This window comes from Typopeltis vanoorti, chromosome 26 (genome assembly GCF_054136105.1).
Source record: "Typopeltis vanoorti isolate ZY-2024b chromosome 26, IOZ_Tvanoo_1.0, whole genome shotgun sequence".
Lineage (NCBI taxonomy): Eukaryota > Metazoa > Arthropoda > Arachnida > Uropygi > Thelyphonidae > Typopeltis > Typopeltis vanoorti.
Window position 1 is genome coordinate 1,268,486 of NC_143574.1, and position 19,222 is coordinate 1,287,707.

The 19,222-nt window shown below is 34.8% G+C and overlaps 1 protein-coding gene across 2 annotated transcripts in view; it reads left to right on the top strand.

Annotated features, from left to right (window-relative positions):
* The window catches only part of dbo (Kelch-like protein diablo), a 160,200-nt gene that overhangs the window by 121,180 nt on the left and 19,798 nt on the right, over positions 1-19,222 (top strand). For both annotated transcript variants that reach the window (XM_090414919.1, XM_090414918.1), the window contains exon 9: positions 18,064-18,272. In XM_090414919.1, coding sequence (XP_090271045.1) covers positions 18,064-18,272 — 209 coding nt within the window. The remainder of the gene's footprint in view (positions 1-18,063; positions 18,273-19,222) is intronic.

Sequence of the window (19,222 nt, forward strand, 5' to 3'; positions counted from 1 at the left end):
GAGTGAGATTAAATATACGATTGAGAGAGAGTAAAAGTGTTGAACAAAAGAATAGTATGACTGATGTAAAGAATGAGGAGTTAGCTGCAATGAGGGAGATAGTTTGTTGTGTGGAGTGATACATATGGCAAAGCAGGAACTGGAGCAAATGCAGAAAATGTCTGGCAAGTGGGTCAGCTGATATCAGAAAGGAAGAAGTGTGAGATAAGAGAAATGAGGGCTTGATCAAGAATGAAAGAAAAATCAAGGAGCAAGTGTTGTACACCGATTTAATCATAAAAGGAGTTATCAATGAGAGTTTGACAAAGTCATGCTTTTCTAGGTGCATAAATGTATGTTGTTAGTGAGGATATTAGAACACAAAAGGGTAGGTGAAAGAAATGATTATAGTGGCTGGAACAAATGATGTTGTTTGGGAAGCATGGGAATTAGTAAAGGAGTATTTGAGGGAAGTAATGGCAGACTGCATAGCTAGAGTCAGGAGAGTAAATTAAGTGGGAGTTAAATGGATGAATATCATCATTAAGCTGGAGCTTCAGAAAAATAAACAATTGTGGAGGGAATTTAAGGAGAAAGGTGACCAGCAGGCACATGAACAGTACAAGGCATAAGCCAGAAGAGTAACTAGTGTGCTAAGAAAGTCAAAAGCAGATTATCTTTAGCAATGCATGCTAAAGAGAATCCCAAACAGTTCTTTCGATATGCTGCAAGTAAAAGAAAAAATGTGTATGACAGAACGATTTTAATGAATGCCGATGGTAAGGAAGTAACTGAATCAGTCGAAATAGTAGAATTACTAAGTGAATACTTTGCAAGACTATATCATCCAGATGATGATATTGTAGGAATTAGTCAATGCCCTTGACCATATTGTTTAATCTAAGTCTCTGGGTTAGTCCCAAGGGAGTGGAAAGAAGGGAAAAATAGTTCCATTTCATAAAGGAGGCTCCAAGATTGGTGTAGCAAATTACCGAATCATTCAGCATATCAGGAGTTGTTGTTGTTAAAATAATGGAGAAGTTGGTCATGAGCAAAACACAGCAATGTATAGATGGAAATGGGATATTGTATGGAAGGACAGCATGTTTTTGTGAAGGATAGGTCATGTCTCAGTAACTTACACTCATTTTATAATACATGAACAGCTGAGTTGGATAAAGGTATTGGGTTTACAGTGATACTGCTCGACTTGGCAAAGACTTTTGACAGGATACCACATGGAATTCTAATCAGTAAACTGCAGCACATGGGGATGGATATAGGGTTAGTGAGATGGATAGGAGAGGTGGTTGATGAAGATATATAAGAGAGTAGCTTATTCAGGAGTAGAATCCAAAAGAATGCCTGTGACTAGTGGCGTGTCGCAGGATTTTGTTCTTGGACCACTACTGTTCAAGTTGTTCATTAACGATATAGGAAAGGATCTGAGAGGAACTGTTCAGTTGTTTGCTAATGATGCAAAGTTGGGTAGAGCACTAGTTAATACAGTGTCAAAATTTTGCAGGATGATTTGGATATATATTGGCAGACTGAGAAAAGGAGAATGGGTGTCAGTTCAATGTGGTAAAGTAAGATTATGCATTTCGGGGTGAATTACCAGCTGTATACCACATTGGTGGAACTGTACTCCAGGAAATTGATGAAGCTAGAGATTTAGGAGTGTTAGTGAATAGGGAGTTAAAGTTTAGGGGGCACAGCAAAAGTGGCTAAAGCAGCTCATCAGATTACTTGGTTACTGATGAATACTTTGACAAGCAGGTTATTGGTTCACTTTATCGAGCCTTGATAAGACCCCATCTGGACTACTGTATGCAGATCTGGTTGCCAGGGTTTCTTGGTGATGAGTTGGTGGTGGAGAGGATTCAGAGGCGAGTGATGAAGATAGTAGCAGGTCTATGGAATAACCTTATGAGAACAGGTTGAAGATTTGTGGATTACAGAATCTGGTTGATAGGTGGAAAAGGGGTGATATGAATGAGTCATACAAATGTCTGAAAGAATTTTACAAGATTGATTCAGAGGAAATTTTTCAGAACAGGTCTGGTGGTGGCAGAACTAGGGGCCATCCATGGAAATCGAGTAAGAGTTAGTTGAGTAAGTTAGCGAGGATGGTAGAATTTGGTTTTTTGCTTGGACAGTAGTGAATGAATGAAATAGGTTGCCAGGGCACCTTGGATACCCTGTTAATGTAGCAACTTTGAAATCTTGCCTGTGACCAACTGAATATAGGGAAGAATTACCACTCCTGAAAACTTGTTTGCATTCATCTGTTGTGGGTGCCATGACTGTGAATGATTTCAAAGCAAAGTATGATAGATACTGTGCAAATGTTGGATAGTTCTTGACATGATTTTCAGAATGTCCCTCGATGAGTCTAAGGACTTTTTGGAGTTGCCCATAATAATAATAATACAAGCCAGCCATGATTTTACCTTTGCCCAGCAGGAATAAGGTCATGATTAAATGTAGTGTCAGTATTAAACCACATAGGATAACTTGAAGAAAAATATTTATTCAGACACTCAACTAGGTGTCTGAATAATTAAACTGTTTAATTATTAAAAACAAGTAACGATCATAATGTAAATATTTGGGAAAAACAAAGATACTAACAATGGAATGTGTGCATGTCCTATGTGAATGCTTGATGGTTGGTGACATTATGTGCACCACAGGTATCCGTTTGGGCTTGATGTTTTACGAGAGGTCCAGACTTGGTGTAATATAATGTTTTATTTCTTGTTGCACAGTTAGTCATACACTAACAATGATATTTCAGATATCTATTTAAATGCTCTAGAAACTGTAATCTATATGGATCATTTCAGTACATTGCTGCAATACTTCTTGCTTGAAAGATTCAGAATTCAAACAAATTCTGTTATATGCACTACCAATCCCAATTTGCATTTTCTTTTTTTTGTCACATCCTTGAAATATTCCTGAAATGCAAGTTTCTCATGACCTGTCTCTCCTATGTAACACATCTCAGGCACAAGTGATCTTGTAAGCACCAGGTCTCTTAAGTGGCAGATGGCAAGATTTTGGAGGCCTAAAAAGATTAGAAATTTTGTTGAGGGAGAAGAAGGTACCTTTGATACCCTGTTAATGTAGCAACTTTGAAATCTTGTTTGTGAATATAGGGAAGAATTACCACTCCTGAAAACGTTGTTTGCATTCATCTGGTTGTCTCAGGGGATTGACAGGATTTCATTGATCAATGTTTTGTTATAGCCATTCTTTGGTAGGATGAAACTGAGGTAATTGAGCTCTTGATTTCTTTTATCTACCACTGGAAATTTTATATGTTCTGTTTCCTTAGGGTTCTTATAATGCTATTTTTTTATGCTGAATGGTGATGGGATTGGGCATGCAAGTATCATCTAGTGCGAGTTGTCTTTCTATAAACTAAATAACTTAGTTTGTTTTGCTTGGATACCTCTATGAGCAAATCCAAAAATGGTAGTAATCTCTTGCTTGATAAATTCAAAATTGAATTGGATCCTAGAGTGAAAATTGTTTAGGCAAGAGAAATTCTTATTTGGTTTGTAAAGCCAGACCAAACAATGAAAATATCACACTCATGCCATACCTCAGGTTGTGTTCCATGGTATGGTACTATAAGGCTTTTTTTCTCAAACCACTCCATGAAAGATTTGCTAGTAGCAGAGACAGAGAGGGGGCCCCATTGCTAATCCTTTCTGTTTAAAAAATTCTTCTTTGAATTTAAAGAACTTGCATTATGTGAACCCTGAGAAATAGAACATATGAAATCTCCATCAGTATAGATAAAAGAAATCAAGAACTCAACTACCTTCGTTCCATCCTACCAAAGAATGGCTATAACAGAACATTGATCAGTAAAATCCTACATCAACCTCTTAGGAGAAATCAGATGAACATGAACAATTTTTCAGAAGAGTGGTAATTCTCCCCTATGTTCTTTTTTTTTTTTTTTTTTATGTTGGGCCCATACAAGAGGTTGGCTGGTCAACCTATAGTACGTTAGTACCATATATGAGTGATGGGTTGTGAAAGGAGAAACTTGTTTACATTTGATTTAAATGCCTGCATATTGTATTCCTTGGGAAATATGTCAGGGGGAAGACTGTTCCACAGTACTGCATTAGCAGGGATGAATGAGGAGGAAAAGAAACTTGTTCTGTGGGTTTCGAGGTGTACTGTAAAAGGATCTTGGGCAGCAGCTGTACATGTTCCAATGGGTTTAGTACAGGTTGGGGGAATTATTGATGCTGTTTCAGATGAACATTTCCTGTGAAAGTATTTATAGAATGCAAAGACCAAGATTGCAGAGACTAAGTGTCTATGTGAAAGTGAAGGGAGCGAGTTGATGAGGGATGGGATATTTATTAGTCTAATTGCTCTCCTCTGTATTGAGTCAAGCATTTTGAGGGTGTTTTTTGGAGCCCCACTCCAGATATGAGAGCAGTTTTTGAGAGCTTGGTGGATTTGTGACTTGTATAGTGTTAACAGCTGTTTAAGGGTGAAGTAACGTCTTGAGCGAAAGAGAAAACCTAGTTTTTTGGAAGCTGAGGATGCAATGGTTATGATGTGTTTATGCCAGGAGAGGCTTGATGTCAAGGTAATTCTGAGAAGAGAAATTTCATCTTGTCTGTGAATTTGAGTGTCATCGAAAACATTGCTGGGGGAAAATGGTTCTTTTTTGTGAGAAATAAGACAGAACTGGGTTTTACTAGCTTTGAAGTTGACAAGGTTGTCTGAGCCCCATTGGCGGATGGCTTGGAGGTCAGAATTAAGGGCAGCGGTAGTTGATGTTCTGTGGGTTGAAGTGAGTTGTGTAGAGTAGGGTTTGTCAAATGAAAGGGAGGAATGTAATGTGCTGTCATCTGCAAAACTGTGTATTGGGTTAGAGGTCAACTGAAGTAGGTCATTGATATATAGAAGGAAGAGGGTCGGTGAGAGAACTGAACCTTGAGGGACCCCCGCATTAGTTGGATGGTGAGAGGATAAGGAGCCATCCACCATCACACATAGTGTGCGTCCAGACAGAAAGCTGGCAATCCATCTGCAGAAGTCCTGAGACAGTCCAAATGATGGAAGTTTGCTTAGTAAGTTTTTGTGCCAGACCCAGTCAAAGGCTTTAGAGATATCAAGTGCAACTACTTGGGATTCGCCAAATTTTTCCATGGCATATGTTCAGAGATGGGTGATATATGAGAGTAGATCTCCTGTTGAATGGCTTTGACGGAATCCATACTGGTGGTCGCTTAATAGCCGGGTACTTTCAAGGTAAGTTGAGAGTTGATGATTTTCTCCATTACTTTTGATAGGACTGAGGTGATTGAGATGGGGCGATAGTTAGATGGCAGTGATTTGTCACCCTTTTTAGGAATGGGTTGAATATAGGCCAGTTTCCAGGTTTTGGGATATATATACCAGTGGAGTAAGAGAGTGTGTACAGGTGGCATAGGATAGGAGTCAGTTCAGATGCACAGACCTTCAGGATAATTGGAGGAATTCCGTTTGGGCCAGGAGACTTTTTAGTGTCTAATTTAGACAGCAGGTTTGTGATGTCTTTTTGGCAAAAGGTTACAGGGAGCATTGTATGTTGGGCAGTTGGAATGATTGGAGGGCATTTGCCATGTGTGCATTGGAGGCAAAGTGTGATGCCAGGAGGTTAGCTTTTTCTATGGGTGATGTTGCAATTGAGCCATCTGGGTATTATAGAGGTGGGAATAGTGTAGGGCAAAAGTTACGGCCAATTGCCTTGGCAAGAGACCAAAAGGCACAGCTGCCGTTTGGACAGGCTGCAAGCTTCCTGCTTTTGGCCCATTCAAATTCTGTTTTGGAAGTATTGATAATTTTCTTGCATTTGTTACGGGCTTCAGTATAGGTATTGAATGAGGATGGGGTTCTTGATTTGAGCCAGTTGTGGTATGCCTGATTTTTCATTTGTACAGCCTTGGCACATTTTTTGGAAAACCAGGGTTTAGTTAGGGGATGGCAGGTCTGAGTAGTGTGGGGAATATATGTTTTCATGCCAGCGAGGATCACTTTGGTGATGCGTTCAGTGCATATGTTTGGACTGGAAGACCGGAAACAATAGTCTAACCATGGGAATGAAGCATAGTAGTCTCGGAGACTGTCCAATTTGGCACTGTTATAATGCCAAACTACTCTTGTGTGGGAGTGACAGTGTAAGCGTTGTTGCATGGGAGAGGAGATAAGCACTGAGTTGTGGTCAGAATTGCCCAGGGAGCTCATTACATTCACTGCATATTTGGAGAGGTCATTAGTAAGGAAGAGATCTAGGGTATTTTTGGGGAGTGGTTTGGGTTATATGGTATTCTGGTTGGTTTTTGAACAATTTGTGTGAGGTCATTGGTGACTGCAAATGTTTCAGCATCTCTGCCTGCAGGATCTGTATAACTGAAAGAGGAAAGCCAATTGGTGTTATGGATGTTGAAATCACCCAGGAGGATGACTTCGCTGTTAGGATTGTGGGACTGGAGAAAATCGACTTTTAGGGAGAGGAAATGAAAAAGCTCAGAGTGATTGGTGGTAATTGGAGAGCAATAGAGACAGCATGAATTCCTTCTATAAACATAAAGACATACATAAATATACTTGGGCAGCAAGAGGATGGAAATCAATATTAGATTACTTCATATTAAATGAAAAGACATCAAAAGTTTCACTAGATGTTAGAGTTCACAAAGGATATGAAATAAGCAGTGACCACTTCCTTGTTAAAATAAAATTAAGATTACCACCTAAATGGCTACAAGTAACAAGAACAGAAAGAAAAATTGAAACATTTGATTATAAAACTAGACTATTGAATGACACAAATGTACAATGGCTATATGAACAAAGAATTAACCAACTAGATAAAATGAAGAAATAGAAATAGAATGACTTAATATAAAAACAATACTAAATGCAGCAGCAAATGAAAGCTTAGGAAAGACCAAAAAATTCAATAAAAGAAAAAAACTGAAGATCTGGGATGATACAATCAAAGAAATAATTAAAAAGAAAAAAGAAGCCTATCACAAATGGTTAAGCAGTAAAAGATTAGAAGATGAAATAGAATATAAAAGAATAAGAGCCATAGCTAAAAGAGAAATCAGAAAAAGACATAGAGAATCATGGAATAAATTTGTTTCTAATTTAGAACATGATTTATATAAAATAAGACCCAATGTATATAAGATTTTGAAACACCTAAATGCAGATACCAAAGAAAACATAAAATTAAACACTGAATTAAAATTAGAAGAATTTCTAAATTACTACACAGAACTGTGGACAGACAAATATTTTAAAAAAGACAACTGGCAAACAATTAACGAAAATGAAAAGGAAATAACTGAAGAAGAATTAGAAATCAGCCTGAAAGAAACAAGAAACGGAAAATCACCTGGAGAAGATAAGCTAGGTTCAGAACTATATAAATACGCAGGAACAAGATTCAAAAAAAGACTCTTACTATTTTTAAATAAAATTTACTCAACTGGTATCCCCCCAGTAGAATGGAAAAAAGCAATTGTGATTCCTATCTTTAAGAAAGGTAATAGAGATGACCCTAAAAACTATAGAGGTATCAGTATACTAAATTCCTGTTACAAAATATATAGCAGAATCTTAAATAACAAACTAATGAAATATTCCAAAAACTTTATTCTAGAGGTACAGAATGGATTTAGAAAAGGACGATCATGTATAGACCCAGCCTTTTGCCTAAAATTAATAGTAGAGAAAAGAAGAGAATATAATTTGGAAACACATATTGCATTTATTGACTTTGAAAAAGCATTTGATAAAGTTAAAAGAAACATATTATTTAACATATTAAAAGAAAGGCAAATAGCAAATAATATCCTAAAAGCTATCACAAGTATATATGAAAATAATCAAATACAAATAAGATTAAATCACGAGCTATCATATACAAGAGAAGGGGTCAAACAGGGATGTCCCCTCTCACCAACTCTTTTTAATATCTACTTAAATGAAATAATAATAAAATGGAGTAAAAATTTACATCAAGGAATTAAACTTTCACCTACAGTTAACTTAAACACTCTCCTCTTTGCAGACGACCAAATAATAATTACAAATTCTGAAGATAACTTGCAGAAAGCTATTTTAAATCGAAATGAGATATCCAAAGATTATGGTATGATAATATCAACAGAAAAATAAAAAACTATGGCCTTTAAAGGACAAGATCCAGCAAGAACTAAAATAGTAATAGATAAAAAGATCTTAGAACAGGTAAATTCATTTAACTACCTAGGATGTATGATCACATATGAAAATGAAAAAGATATAAACGTAAAAATTGCAAAATATTTAAAAATAACAGGTGTAATTAACTCTATATTTAAACCAAACCTAGTTCAAAAACAAACCAGGCTAAAAGTATACAATACATTAGCCTTACCGGTCTTAATGTATTTTAAGCAAAATCTGGACAATAAAACAAAAAGACAAACAAAGATTAACAACAGCAGAAATGAAGTTTATGAGAAAAACTGCAAAGTATACCCTATTTGATCACAAAAGAAATGAAGATATTATGAAAGAATTAAACCAAGAACCAGTAATAGAAAAAATTAAAAAATATAAACATAAATGGATGGAACACGTTCAAAAAATGAAAACAGAAAGATTGCCAAAACAAGCCTTAAAGTACAAGCCATTAGGAAAAAGAAAACCAGGACGTCCTCTTAAACGATTCAACGATGACTTCTAAGGCGGGAATAGGCCATGCTAGGCCTAAATCCTTGATACGTATGATGATGATGAATGATGAATAGAGACAGCAGATGAATTTGGCTGAGTGGGGAAGGGATATCTTCAGCCAAAGAAGGTCGAAGTCGGGCGATTCCAAGTTAGTTGCTCTCTGGCAGGGTATGTCAGAGCAAATATATGCACAGATGCCTCCCTTGGGTCGAAAGGAGTTAAATAGTGTATAGTTAGGAAGGTTGAGATGAATAGTGCTGGGGGAAGGTGAGATTTGAGTTTCTGTTAAGAAGAGTAGGTGGGGTTTGGTGGACTGCAGATGGTAGTGGATGCTATTAAGGTTAGAGTTGATGCCGTGGATTTTGGTGAAGTGGATATGCAAGGTTCTGTGAGGCATGGATTTGACCTCAAGGGTCTTGCATGTTTCCTATGCAGTGTTTGCATGCTGGTGTCCTTGGTGACAGCTAGTGGCGTCACTTGGTTTTTGTACAAGTTTGAATTGTTTGTAGTCTATCACCCAACTGCCGTCTCCATTTTGGCATTTTTCTTCTAGTTGTCTTCTGAGTTGGTGTCTTTTTTCTCTCTGGGCAAAGGTTAAATCGGGTTGAGCACGTATGCACAACTGGGGAGCAAGTGTCCTTTTGCTTGTTGTTTATTGCTGTTATAAATTTGGTTGTGTTTATTGGTGAGTCACAGGTCACTTTAAAAGACGTGGATAGTTTGTTCCATCCTTTCTTTTGTTTATGGGTCTGATACGATGGCATTTGACGATATTTCTGGGATCGAAATTGCATTCTCCTGCAAGTTTGCCAATGTCTTCTTTTAGGGAATTATCATTTTCTGTCGGAAAGTTGAGGATAACAGCGTTGAGTTTCCTATTTTCTGTCTCGAGCGACTTGTGTACCGATGATGTGATTAGGTCACGAAGTTCGTTAGCAGGCACGGGAGCTGATCGTTGAGCATCTCGAGCTTGGTTTCCAGCTTTCCGATTTTGGAGGAGAAGGTATCGATCGTGATATTAAGCTGTTACTCAAGGTTTGTGACTTTTTTTGCCTAGGTTTAGTATCTGTTTTACGGAAGGGAGGCACATCATACAGAAGTAGGGCTGGCTTAGATCGGTGAAAAGCTTGTGCGCCAATTCGTTTATTTTCGCACAAGAAATGTGTATCCAGTTGCAGCAGAAATCGCACAGTATACCTTTTTTTCCTTCTTTGACTTCGGTTTCACAGCTGCAGCATTTCGTAATGTCATTCGATTTGTTGGTGGTCGGCAACGCTATGCTAATGGGACTCGAGGTAATATTCCGTTGTTGGCTTTTGTTACCGCCATCTTTATTTCGGACAGTAGGCATAGCGCTTTCACGTGGCTGTTTTTTAGTTGTAAAATATAGCAGTTTTAATGGACTATGGCTACTTACGATTTCTGCTGTAGTAATCGGCTGCTTAGTATCTTCTGCTACTTTTCCGTTTGCTGCTTATTTTGTACAAAAAACACTTGCAGTTACGATAAAATGTGGGAGCACAAATTTAATGTTACTTATTCATTGGTGCCACCTATTACTTCCCACAGTTAGTCACAATGGCAAATTTCAAAGTTGCCATGTCGGCAGGGTATCAACTTTGCCTTCTTCTCTTCCCTCAACAAGATTTCTAATCTCCTTAGGCTTCCAAAACCTCATCATCCACTACTTAAGGAACATGGTATTTATAAGATCACCTGTGGGATGTTCAATATAGGATAGGCAGGAAGGTCAGGAGAGATTTGCATGTCAGAATATTTCAAGGATATGAAGGAGGGGAAGTCACTTCAGTATATCATCTGTATATAAATGGAACTTACACAACGCACTTTTAAGTTCAAATCGGCAATTTGAATGTACAAGAAGAAATCATGTATAACATAGAACTCTACTTATTTATATCACATCATTAAGGAAAGTAGTATTAACCTTAATATTCAAATAGGTATTAAGCTGGTCTTTTTTGATATTAAATATTAAGCTAGCCTTTACTCCGTACAGATGATGTTATCCTCTTACATGCCTTTATCTTCTTAAATGCTGGTCTGGTTATCAGAGCAAATAGTGTATCCCAGCAAATTATGGGATTGAATCCCACCTTAAGTATAGATGTTTGTGAATGGACTGTCATCCTGCTTATTGGAGATCCTGAAGTAGCTTGAAAAAATTCCATCTTTTGAGCAGGATTTTTAGGTTAGATAACCTCTAGACCAGGGGTGTCAAACTGGCGGGCTGCATGCGGCCCCCAATGCCTCAAGGAAAGATTTAAAAAAAGGATGGTTGCTTTTTATAATAAAACAGAAATACCGTATTTACTCGAATATAACTCGCCCTCACACCCCTGTACCCTGATTTTACTTTATGAAAAAAAAGAAATTAAAAAGTGTTGCATATACATAGCACATGAAAATAAAGTTTAACAACTTTCACATCGGGACGATAACTCGCTCCCCATGGTAAACAACATGCCTTCCCCAACTGCCACTATACTGTGGATGCAAGAAAAACAAGTAGTTTTATTGTACCACTGAATAAAGTACAGAGACATTTGCTGTCTGTGTATTATATTTCTTTAGTGCGATTAGAGACAACTGGTATAAAAACAGCATTAACTAATGAATCACATCTCCCCCTCTCACAATAACCATGCTGTTTAGACTCGAGCAAAACTATATGTTGCACTGGCGAACACAGTATCTAATTAAAATCTATTGTTTTTAGTTAGATGTGTGTGAGTGTGCCCGCTAACTCAAACACAAAGCTGCAATAAAATTCGTAAACATGTTAAAACTAAGACATATAGAGCGAATGTTTTTATGACAGTTTCAGATATTATGGGATTTGGTTGAAGAGAATTAGCATTTCAGCTCAAAAATGTCGGCTTGACTTTGTGTTTTGGTAACACGATCTTTTGTTAATACCACACCAATCATATCCACATCTTCATAGCTGTTCTATCTCTATTGGCCAACTATTGCTGTCTATTTCATATTCTGCTTTCACTTCTCAGACATTCGTGAAGGATGTTCATTACATTTCTAAAATCTTGTAAATTACTTGTAATTTTTACTTGGAATAATGGGAAAGAAGATGATGCTATTTAGATAGATGACTTTGACAATGCACACAAGGAAACCGCTCTCGATGCCAAAAGTATCTTGGAAATGATTCCCATCCATGGAACCACTACAAGGGAAGACATTTTTGACTCCATGTGGGGCATTTTGGAAAAATACCAACTTCCTCTGAACATGCTCGTAGCAGTGACAACCGATGGTGCTCCAGCAATGACAGGCAAAGATGAAGGGTTTGTGTCAAGACTTGCAGAAAAGTTAAAGGAAATGTATCCAGACATTCCAAAACTTCAATCTTTCCACTGCATTATTCATCAGCAGGTCCTGTGCTCCAAAGTATTGGAAATGAGCAGCGTACTCAAGCCTGTGACAAATACTGTGAACTTCATGCGATCCAGAGGCCTCAATCATTGCCAGTTTGCATAATTTCTAAAAGACTTGGAGAGTGAATTTTAAGGGCTACCTTATTACACAGAGATTCGTTGGTTATCTTGTCATAAGGTTCTAAAAAGCTTTTTTATTTTACTTTTAGAGGAGATCAAATTGTTCCTAGAAATGAAAAATCATGATGTTGCATTTCTTAATGATCAGACATAGGTACAAGATCTAGCATTCTTAGTTGATATTACAGGACATTTGAATGATTTAAATGTCAAACTTCAGTGGATAGATCAGTTAATAGCACACATGTCATTGCCATCATACATGTGTGCTTTTTAAATGATTTCAAAATCAAAATGTGCTTTTTAAATTATTTCAAAATCATTCAAAATAGAATATTCAAAATTACTTTCCTATGTGTGAACAGTTGAACAATAAGAATCAAAGTTTTACCTTTTCTCTATATTGTCCCAAACTAGAAAAGATAAAAGAAGAATTTGATAGGTGATTAAAGATTTTAAGGAGCAAGAAGAAGTTTTTTCGCTTTTTACAGATCCTTTTTCCTTTAATTTCGAAAACCTCCTATTTGTATTCAAATGGAACTTATTGATTTCCAAAATGATTCCATTCTAAAAGCTAAATACCAAGAAATTGGTGTACCAAAAATATAGCTATTTAGGTTGAAAATATCCAGAAATAAAAAAGTTTGCAGGATATATTCTATGTTATTTTGGAAGCACCTATTTATGTGAACAATTATTCTCATGTATGAAAGGTAAAAAAACAGCCCCCAGATCAAGATTAACCAACATCAACCTTTCTGCCACAATGAAGATTGTATGCTCACAATCTTTGAGTCCAAATTTTGGCAGGCTGGTTAATAATAAACGTTGTCAAGTGTCAGGAAAAAAATAAAATACTGAATTAAATTACTATAATTATATTATGCAAGTATATATATTTTAACCCAAAAATATTATCATTTTTCCCAAAATATTTTAAGTAACATTTAAAAAATTCCCCAAAATATATTCCCCCCCTTCTCCCCCAAAACTATATATATATATATATATATATATATATATATATATATATAGAAGTATTTTATTTCAACATTTCAAACTAACAGGAGGCTCTGTAAATTTTTGTGATGGTTATTAATGAGAGTTTATACTTTTTTTAGAATGTATAAATATATAAATGTTTGATTTATTCAAATAAAACTTAATTTCAGTTTAATTTGGATTAAATGCTATCTATTGTAAATATTAATATAATAAAAATATTCTTTATATATTTTTTTTTGAGTTGTCATAATCATTATACTATTATTTTATATGTCTTGTAATGACTTAGAATAAATAAAATTTTTGTTATTAATTTTACAATTTATTTATACTAATTTGTTCACTTCCTTTTGATTCTAATTAGTGCAGGTTTTTTAGTCGAAAATTTTTTGCAGCCCACTTGAGATACAGTTTTATAGCAAATGGCCCGTGGTCCAATTGAGTTTGACACTCCTGCTTTAGCCTATCCAGTAACTAATGTACTATAGGTTTACAAGCTTTTCCTTGTGGAATTCACATAAAGAAAATAATAATCATAAAATAAATCATCTGCATTCTTCAACAGTCTCTATCCAAATTAAATAATTGTGACAAATTTCTTATGTGAAAATCATCAAAAAAAAAAAAAAAACTCAGAGAGAGGGATACAGAAAACCATCTTCATTTCAAGTAGTGTAACTATAGAACCAGGTTATATGGTAGCTACTGAAGCATAATTTTTACTGAATATGACAAAGTAAATATAGAAATAGGTAGCAGAATAATGAAGTCTGGTATGACAAGTAGCCAATGGGCATATGTATATAAGAAATGAGCAGGATAGAAGGATATCAGCCAAAAGACCTCTTAAAATATACAAGACAATGTTTAAATTTAAGTATACTTTATACTTCAAGCTTGGTTTATATTCTAACTAAACATTTGGATCTAAGTACTTAGAAACTAAACCATTAGCTCACATGTTTAGGGTGGTACACCTAAAACCTCCCTAACAATTCTTGATGCTGTCCAGAGGAGAGTGATTTGGCTCATGGATGAACCCTCCTTTACTGACTCACTTCAGCCACTGTTTCAAGATACACTGTTTGTCTTTTCTACAAGTACTTCCATGGTCATTGCTCCTCTGAACTGACAATCATCATTCCTCCACTGGATGTGTTTAATACAAGAGTTGCAGTACCCAATATCCCTTTTCAGTAAAACTGCAAACAAACCAAGCTTCTTTCTCTTTTATTCCATCTACTTCTATCCTCTGGAATAGATGACAGAGGTCAATAACCTTCTTTCCCAACTATTGTCTTCACCCTCACCACACACACGCGGCACTGATGTTCCATAGGTTCTTCTACCTCTCTTGTGTGGATTCAATATAAAAATAAAAATAATTAATAGATAGTAGCATTTGTGTTTAATTATATTTTTTTAGGCTAATCCCACAATTTTTTTTAAAATTTTTCTTTTTTAAATCAATTTATATTCAAATCAAAATATTTTTAAAGTGTAATTTATAGTTGTGTGTATTTTAACTTGCATATTTTCTTAAAAAAAAAGTCATGAAATAATTATTTTCACATGTTATCATTATAACATCAGCTTTCAGGTAATTTTGTAGGGAAAAAAATGGTCTCATTATGAAATTTGTTTAATATCATGTTTTTTTTTTGGCCCATTTAATTACTGTAAGTGAACATCCACCATATCTGGTTTTTGTGTGACTTACAAAGGCCCTCCTTCGACAACATGAGTAAAAATCCTGTACATTAATAAAATTTTTACATAGATGACTATATAGTAATAACAACAAAAAAGCTCCAATCCCCATATTAGTTGTTTTGCCACATGCTTCACAATAAAGTCAATTTTTCTGCTTTATGTCAGAATTGGAAAACAACTAAAAATAGCATATTGTTAGAAATTCCAGTTCTAGAAATATTTAGTCTTTTTTTTTTAAGTCATATCTAATTTATGTTGCATTATTAATTTCTATAAATGTGCCTTTTTAGAATGTTATAGATACTAATGACGTGATGCAATTAATAGTGAAATTAAATTTTATTTAGCTCTGAGTTTAAAATTATAATGAAGTTCATTAAAATACAACTGAAAAAATTGTTTTCTTCTATAATAATGACTTAGTAATTAGTCTTATTCAAAAATTGCTACTATCACATTTGTATCATACTAAAAACTATTTTAACTGAAGCACTTAAAAGTATGGTTTGTAGTTCACAAAGCAGCTCACAGTTTTTACATAGAATTTTAGATGGTAAATTTTTGAAAAGAGCAGTTACACAGCTCAAAATTTAGAATATTAAAAAAAGTTCATTGTTTTAGTATTTTATTTTTTTTTTTATACTGTTTGTTGATATCATGCAGATTCAAGTGTTGTTGATTGTTAGAAAAAAAAAAAAAAAAAAAAGTGCAATATGAGAATTTGGGAGTTTTTCCACTTGGTTATACTATAAATTAAAGATACCAAAAAATTTATATACTTGGTATCTTTAATATGAGAAATAATTTTCATTATCATCAAATTCCTGACAATGTACTCTCAGGAGGTGTACGTTGTTATGACAGTACTAAATGAAAAAGTTACATAATCACTAACTTCTTATTGAAAGTTTTCCTCCAGATTTATATAACAGATTTATAGGCAGTATAACCAATTTTAACAGATCTTATATTTCTGCCTTCTAGGTGCTTTTTACTGTATCAATCCATTCAGATGTTGGTCTTTTTCCTGCCAAGTTACTAAAACAAGTGCAAAGAGCACTTGTTTTAGTAACCTTTCTTCTCCCATACTGTTTAAATGACCATATCACCTGAGATTGGCTCTACTAACACATTCCTGAATGCTAATAATGTCAAGTTCTTCCGTAATATCCTCATTTTTAATATGATACTGCCATTGATGCCATCTATTCACTCCACTATTTGTTTCTCAGAATCTCATATCTGTGGTCAGTCTTTGATCAGATATTTTATTTCTAACAGCTTCAGATCCAATAATTAAAATTGGTTTGAACACTGTCTTGTATACATTAGTTTAATGTTTTGACTAATTTCTCAGTTATTCCATATAAATTTATTCAGTTGACTTCCTACCATACCAGCTTTGCTAATTCTGTTGTCTATTTCCATATTTAATTTGTCATCTTCACTAAAACTTGTGTCTGAATAGCTGAAATGTTTTACTTGTTCTATAGGTTTTCCTTCTGCTCAGAATGCAGTCAGTGTTTCTGTCTGTTTTCATTGTCTTTTTATTGTCACTTTTCATACCAAATGTACTACAGCAGTTATTCAGTTTAGGCAGGGAATCTATAGACTTGTACTGGATTTCTATAGGAGTACAATGTTATCTTCATAACATAAAGAGTTGAGATTAACATCTCCAATTTTGATATCAGATTTGATATCTCTCTCCTTTATAAGTAATGCATATAGATGATGAATAGCAGTGGGGATAATGTGCAACCTTGTCTCACATCTGATTTGACACAAAACTATCTTATTGTATTTCCTTCAATTCTAACTGTTGACTTACAACTTAAATATATACCATGTATTGCCTGATATAATGTCCCATTAACACCATATAACTGTAGTATTTCGAAAAGCTTTTCTCTTATCACATTGTCATATGCCTTTGCCAGATCTGCAAAACTTAAATACAGATCCTTGTTATATTCCCATGATTTCTCAACTATTTGTCTTAAATTGAAAATCTGATTCTGACAAAATGAACCCAGCTTGTTCTTCTCAGAGCTTCCCTTCCACAATTTTCCTTAACTTTTTCTCAAGTATATATACTTGTGTAATCGTACCAGAAGCAATCACTAGGAAAATTCTTCTATAATTCTGATTGTTTTATTTTCCTTTTTCTAGATGGATAATATGCAAGCTCTGTTCCAGTCATCTGGAATTTGACTCTCTGACCAGTCGTTTTGAATTATGCAGTATAACCAATGTAAAACTTTTATACTTCTATATTTGAGCATTTCTAGTCAAATATCGTCTACTCCAGCTGCTTTCCCACTGTTCAGGTTTTTGATTGCTTCTTCTACTTCAAGTGTTAATTGCATTTGTGTTGTTTTCTATCACCATGCTATCATTGTTTGTTTCATTTAGCAGTTCTTCAAAGTAATCACTTCCAAACATCTAGAATATCTATATCTTCAGTTTTCTTGTCACTTTTATCATCTCTGATTCCTTTTACAGTACTCTTTCTTCCATTTGTAAGCTTTTTCAGAAGCCTTCAGAATATTTACCACCTTTCTGATTTTATTTTCTATATGTTCTTACCAAGTCTCACCATGACTTTTGTTTAAGCTAGTTTTACATAGTGCTTCAATTTCTAACATTTTTCTGTGTATTCTCTCAGAGCACAATCTGACTTACTTGCCAGGAATTTTCAGGATGCTTTTTCTTTTCTTTGACAACCTCTTCAACTTCCTGACTCCACAATGGAGTTCTGATTTTTGTATCCTTACAAACAACTTCACCACATGCCTCTCTGGCTGAATCAGTCAAAGGCATAATTTTTTAATTTCAAAAATTAAAAAAAAAAAAGTGAGAAAAGGTTTGTTACATGTTTTTGACATCTCATCTTATTTCCTCTATGTGCTTGCTTAGTTTGGTACACACTATCAGATTCATTCATCTTCATTCTCTTCCCACATAATTTACAGATAAGCTATTATTTAACAGCATAATTAACCTTTCAATTAGCTTAATTTACTTAAAATATAACTTTAAATTTTAATGTACTCTTTTTTAATTGATGTTATAGTGGAACGCTTTGACCCTCGTACAAACCGGTGGAGTTCAGTAGCATCAATGGGTACAAGAAGGAAGCATTTAGGATGTGCTGTATATAATAGTATGATCTATGCTGTTGGAGGAAGGGATGACACAACAGAACTAAGTAGTGCTGAAAGGTACAACCCTCAGACAAACCAGTGGCAGCCTATAGTTGCTATGACATCTAGGAGGTCTGGGGTGTGTTGAATATATGTTATTCATTTTTATTTATTTTTTTATCACTCATAATTTTTCTTATTTTTGTCATTAGTATTTCTTTTTGATATTAGCATACATATTTTATAAGAAGCTTTTAAAATTGTTATTCTTCTGCATGCCATTCTGCAAAATTTTGATATCGTTTTAAAAATAGATTTTACTGTTTTTGCATTTTCTCCACTTTATTATATTTAACATATTAAATTAAGTTTCATTAAAGCTGTTTAACTGTTTTACTTAAGAAATGTGCTTAATGCAGATTAAAATACAATTGGTGGACAAAATAATGGAAACACCAGTGGAATAACATTTAATAGGATGTCAGACAGCCATTAAGTCAAAGGTCATCATGGATCAAAGGTCAGTCAGCTAAGGTTTAAAATTCTCCTTATAGAATGTGACATCAGTTATCCTGGAAGCCACCATAATAAAATTTACCATGCTGCAATGCCTTATGCCTTGTCAGTAGAGGCATGAAGTGCTTATTGAGAATGTCTACTTAGGGTAGCTGTGTTTTCTCAAAGACATCACTTTGTGCAGTGGACCATTATAATCCTAAAAAATGTCTCTCACAAAAAGGAAATGTTATAGTACTTCACTATACAATATAAATCACGCAGTATCACTAACATCATGTGTAGTACTTTGAGTAAGCCCACTCTCTGATGGAATAAGTGAGTCTAACACAATGCTTGGAAATCATTATGGAACATTTCACTGTTTGCATCAAGCAATTTGTAGTATATGGCTTTAATTTGAACATTTACTACATAGGAGTATTTAATTTGTGTAGGTGAAACATCATAATTCATTCAGCCATATGATATTTGACACTGCTTCTTAGTCCATTATGTTCTCTGTATCACTGGATGGCAGATGTAATGAGAAGCTTATGCAGTGCCACTCTTTGTCCTTCTCTGTGATATTTC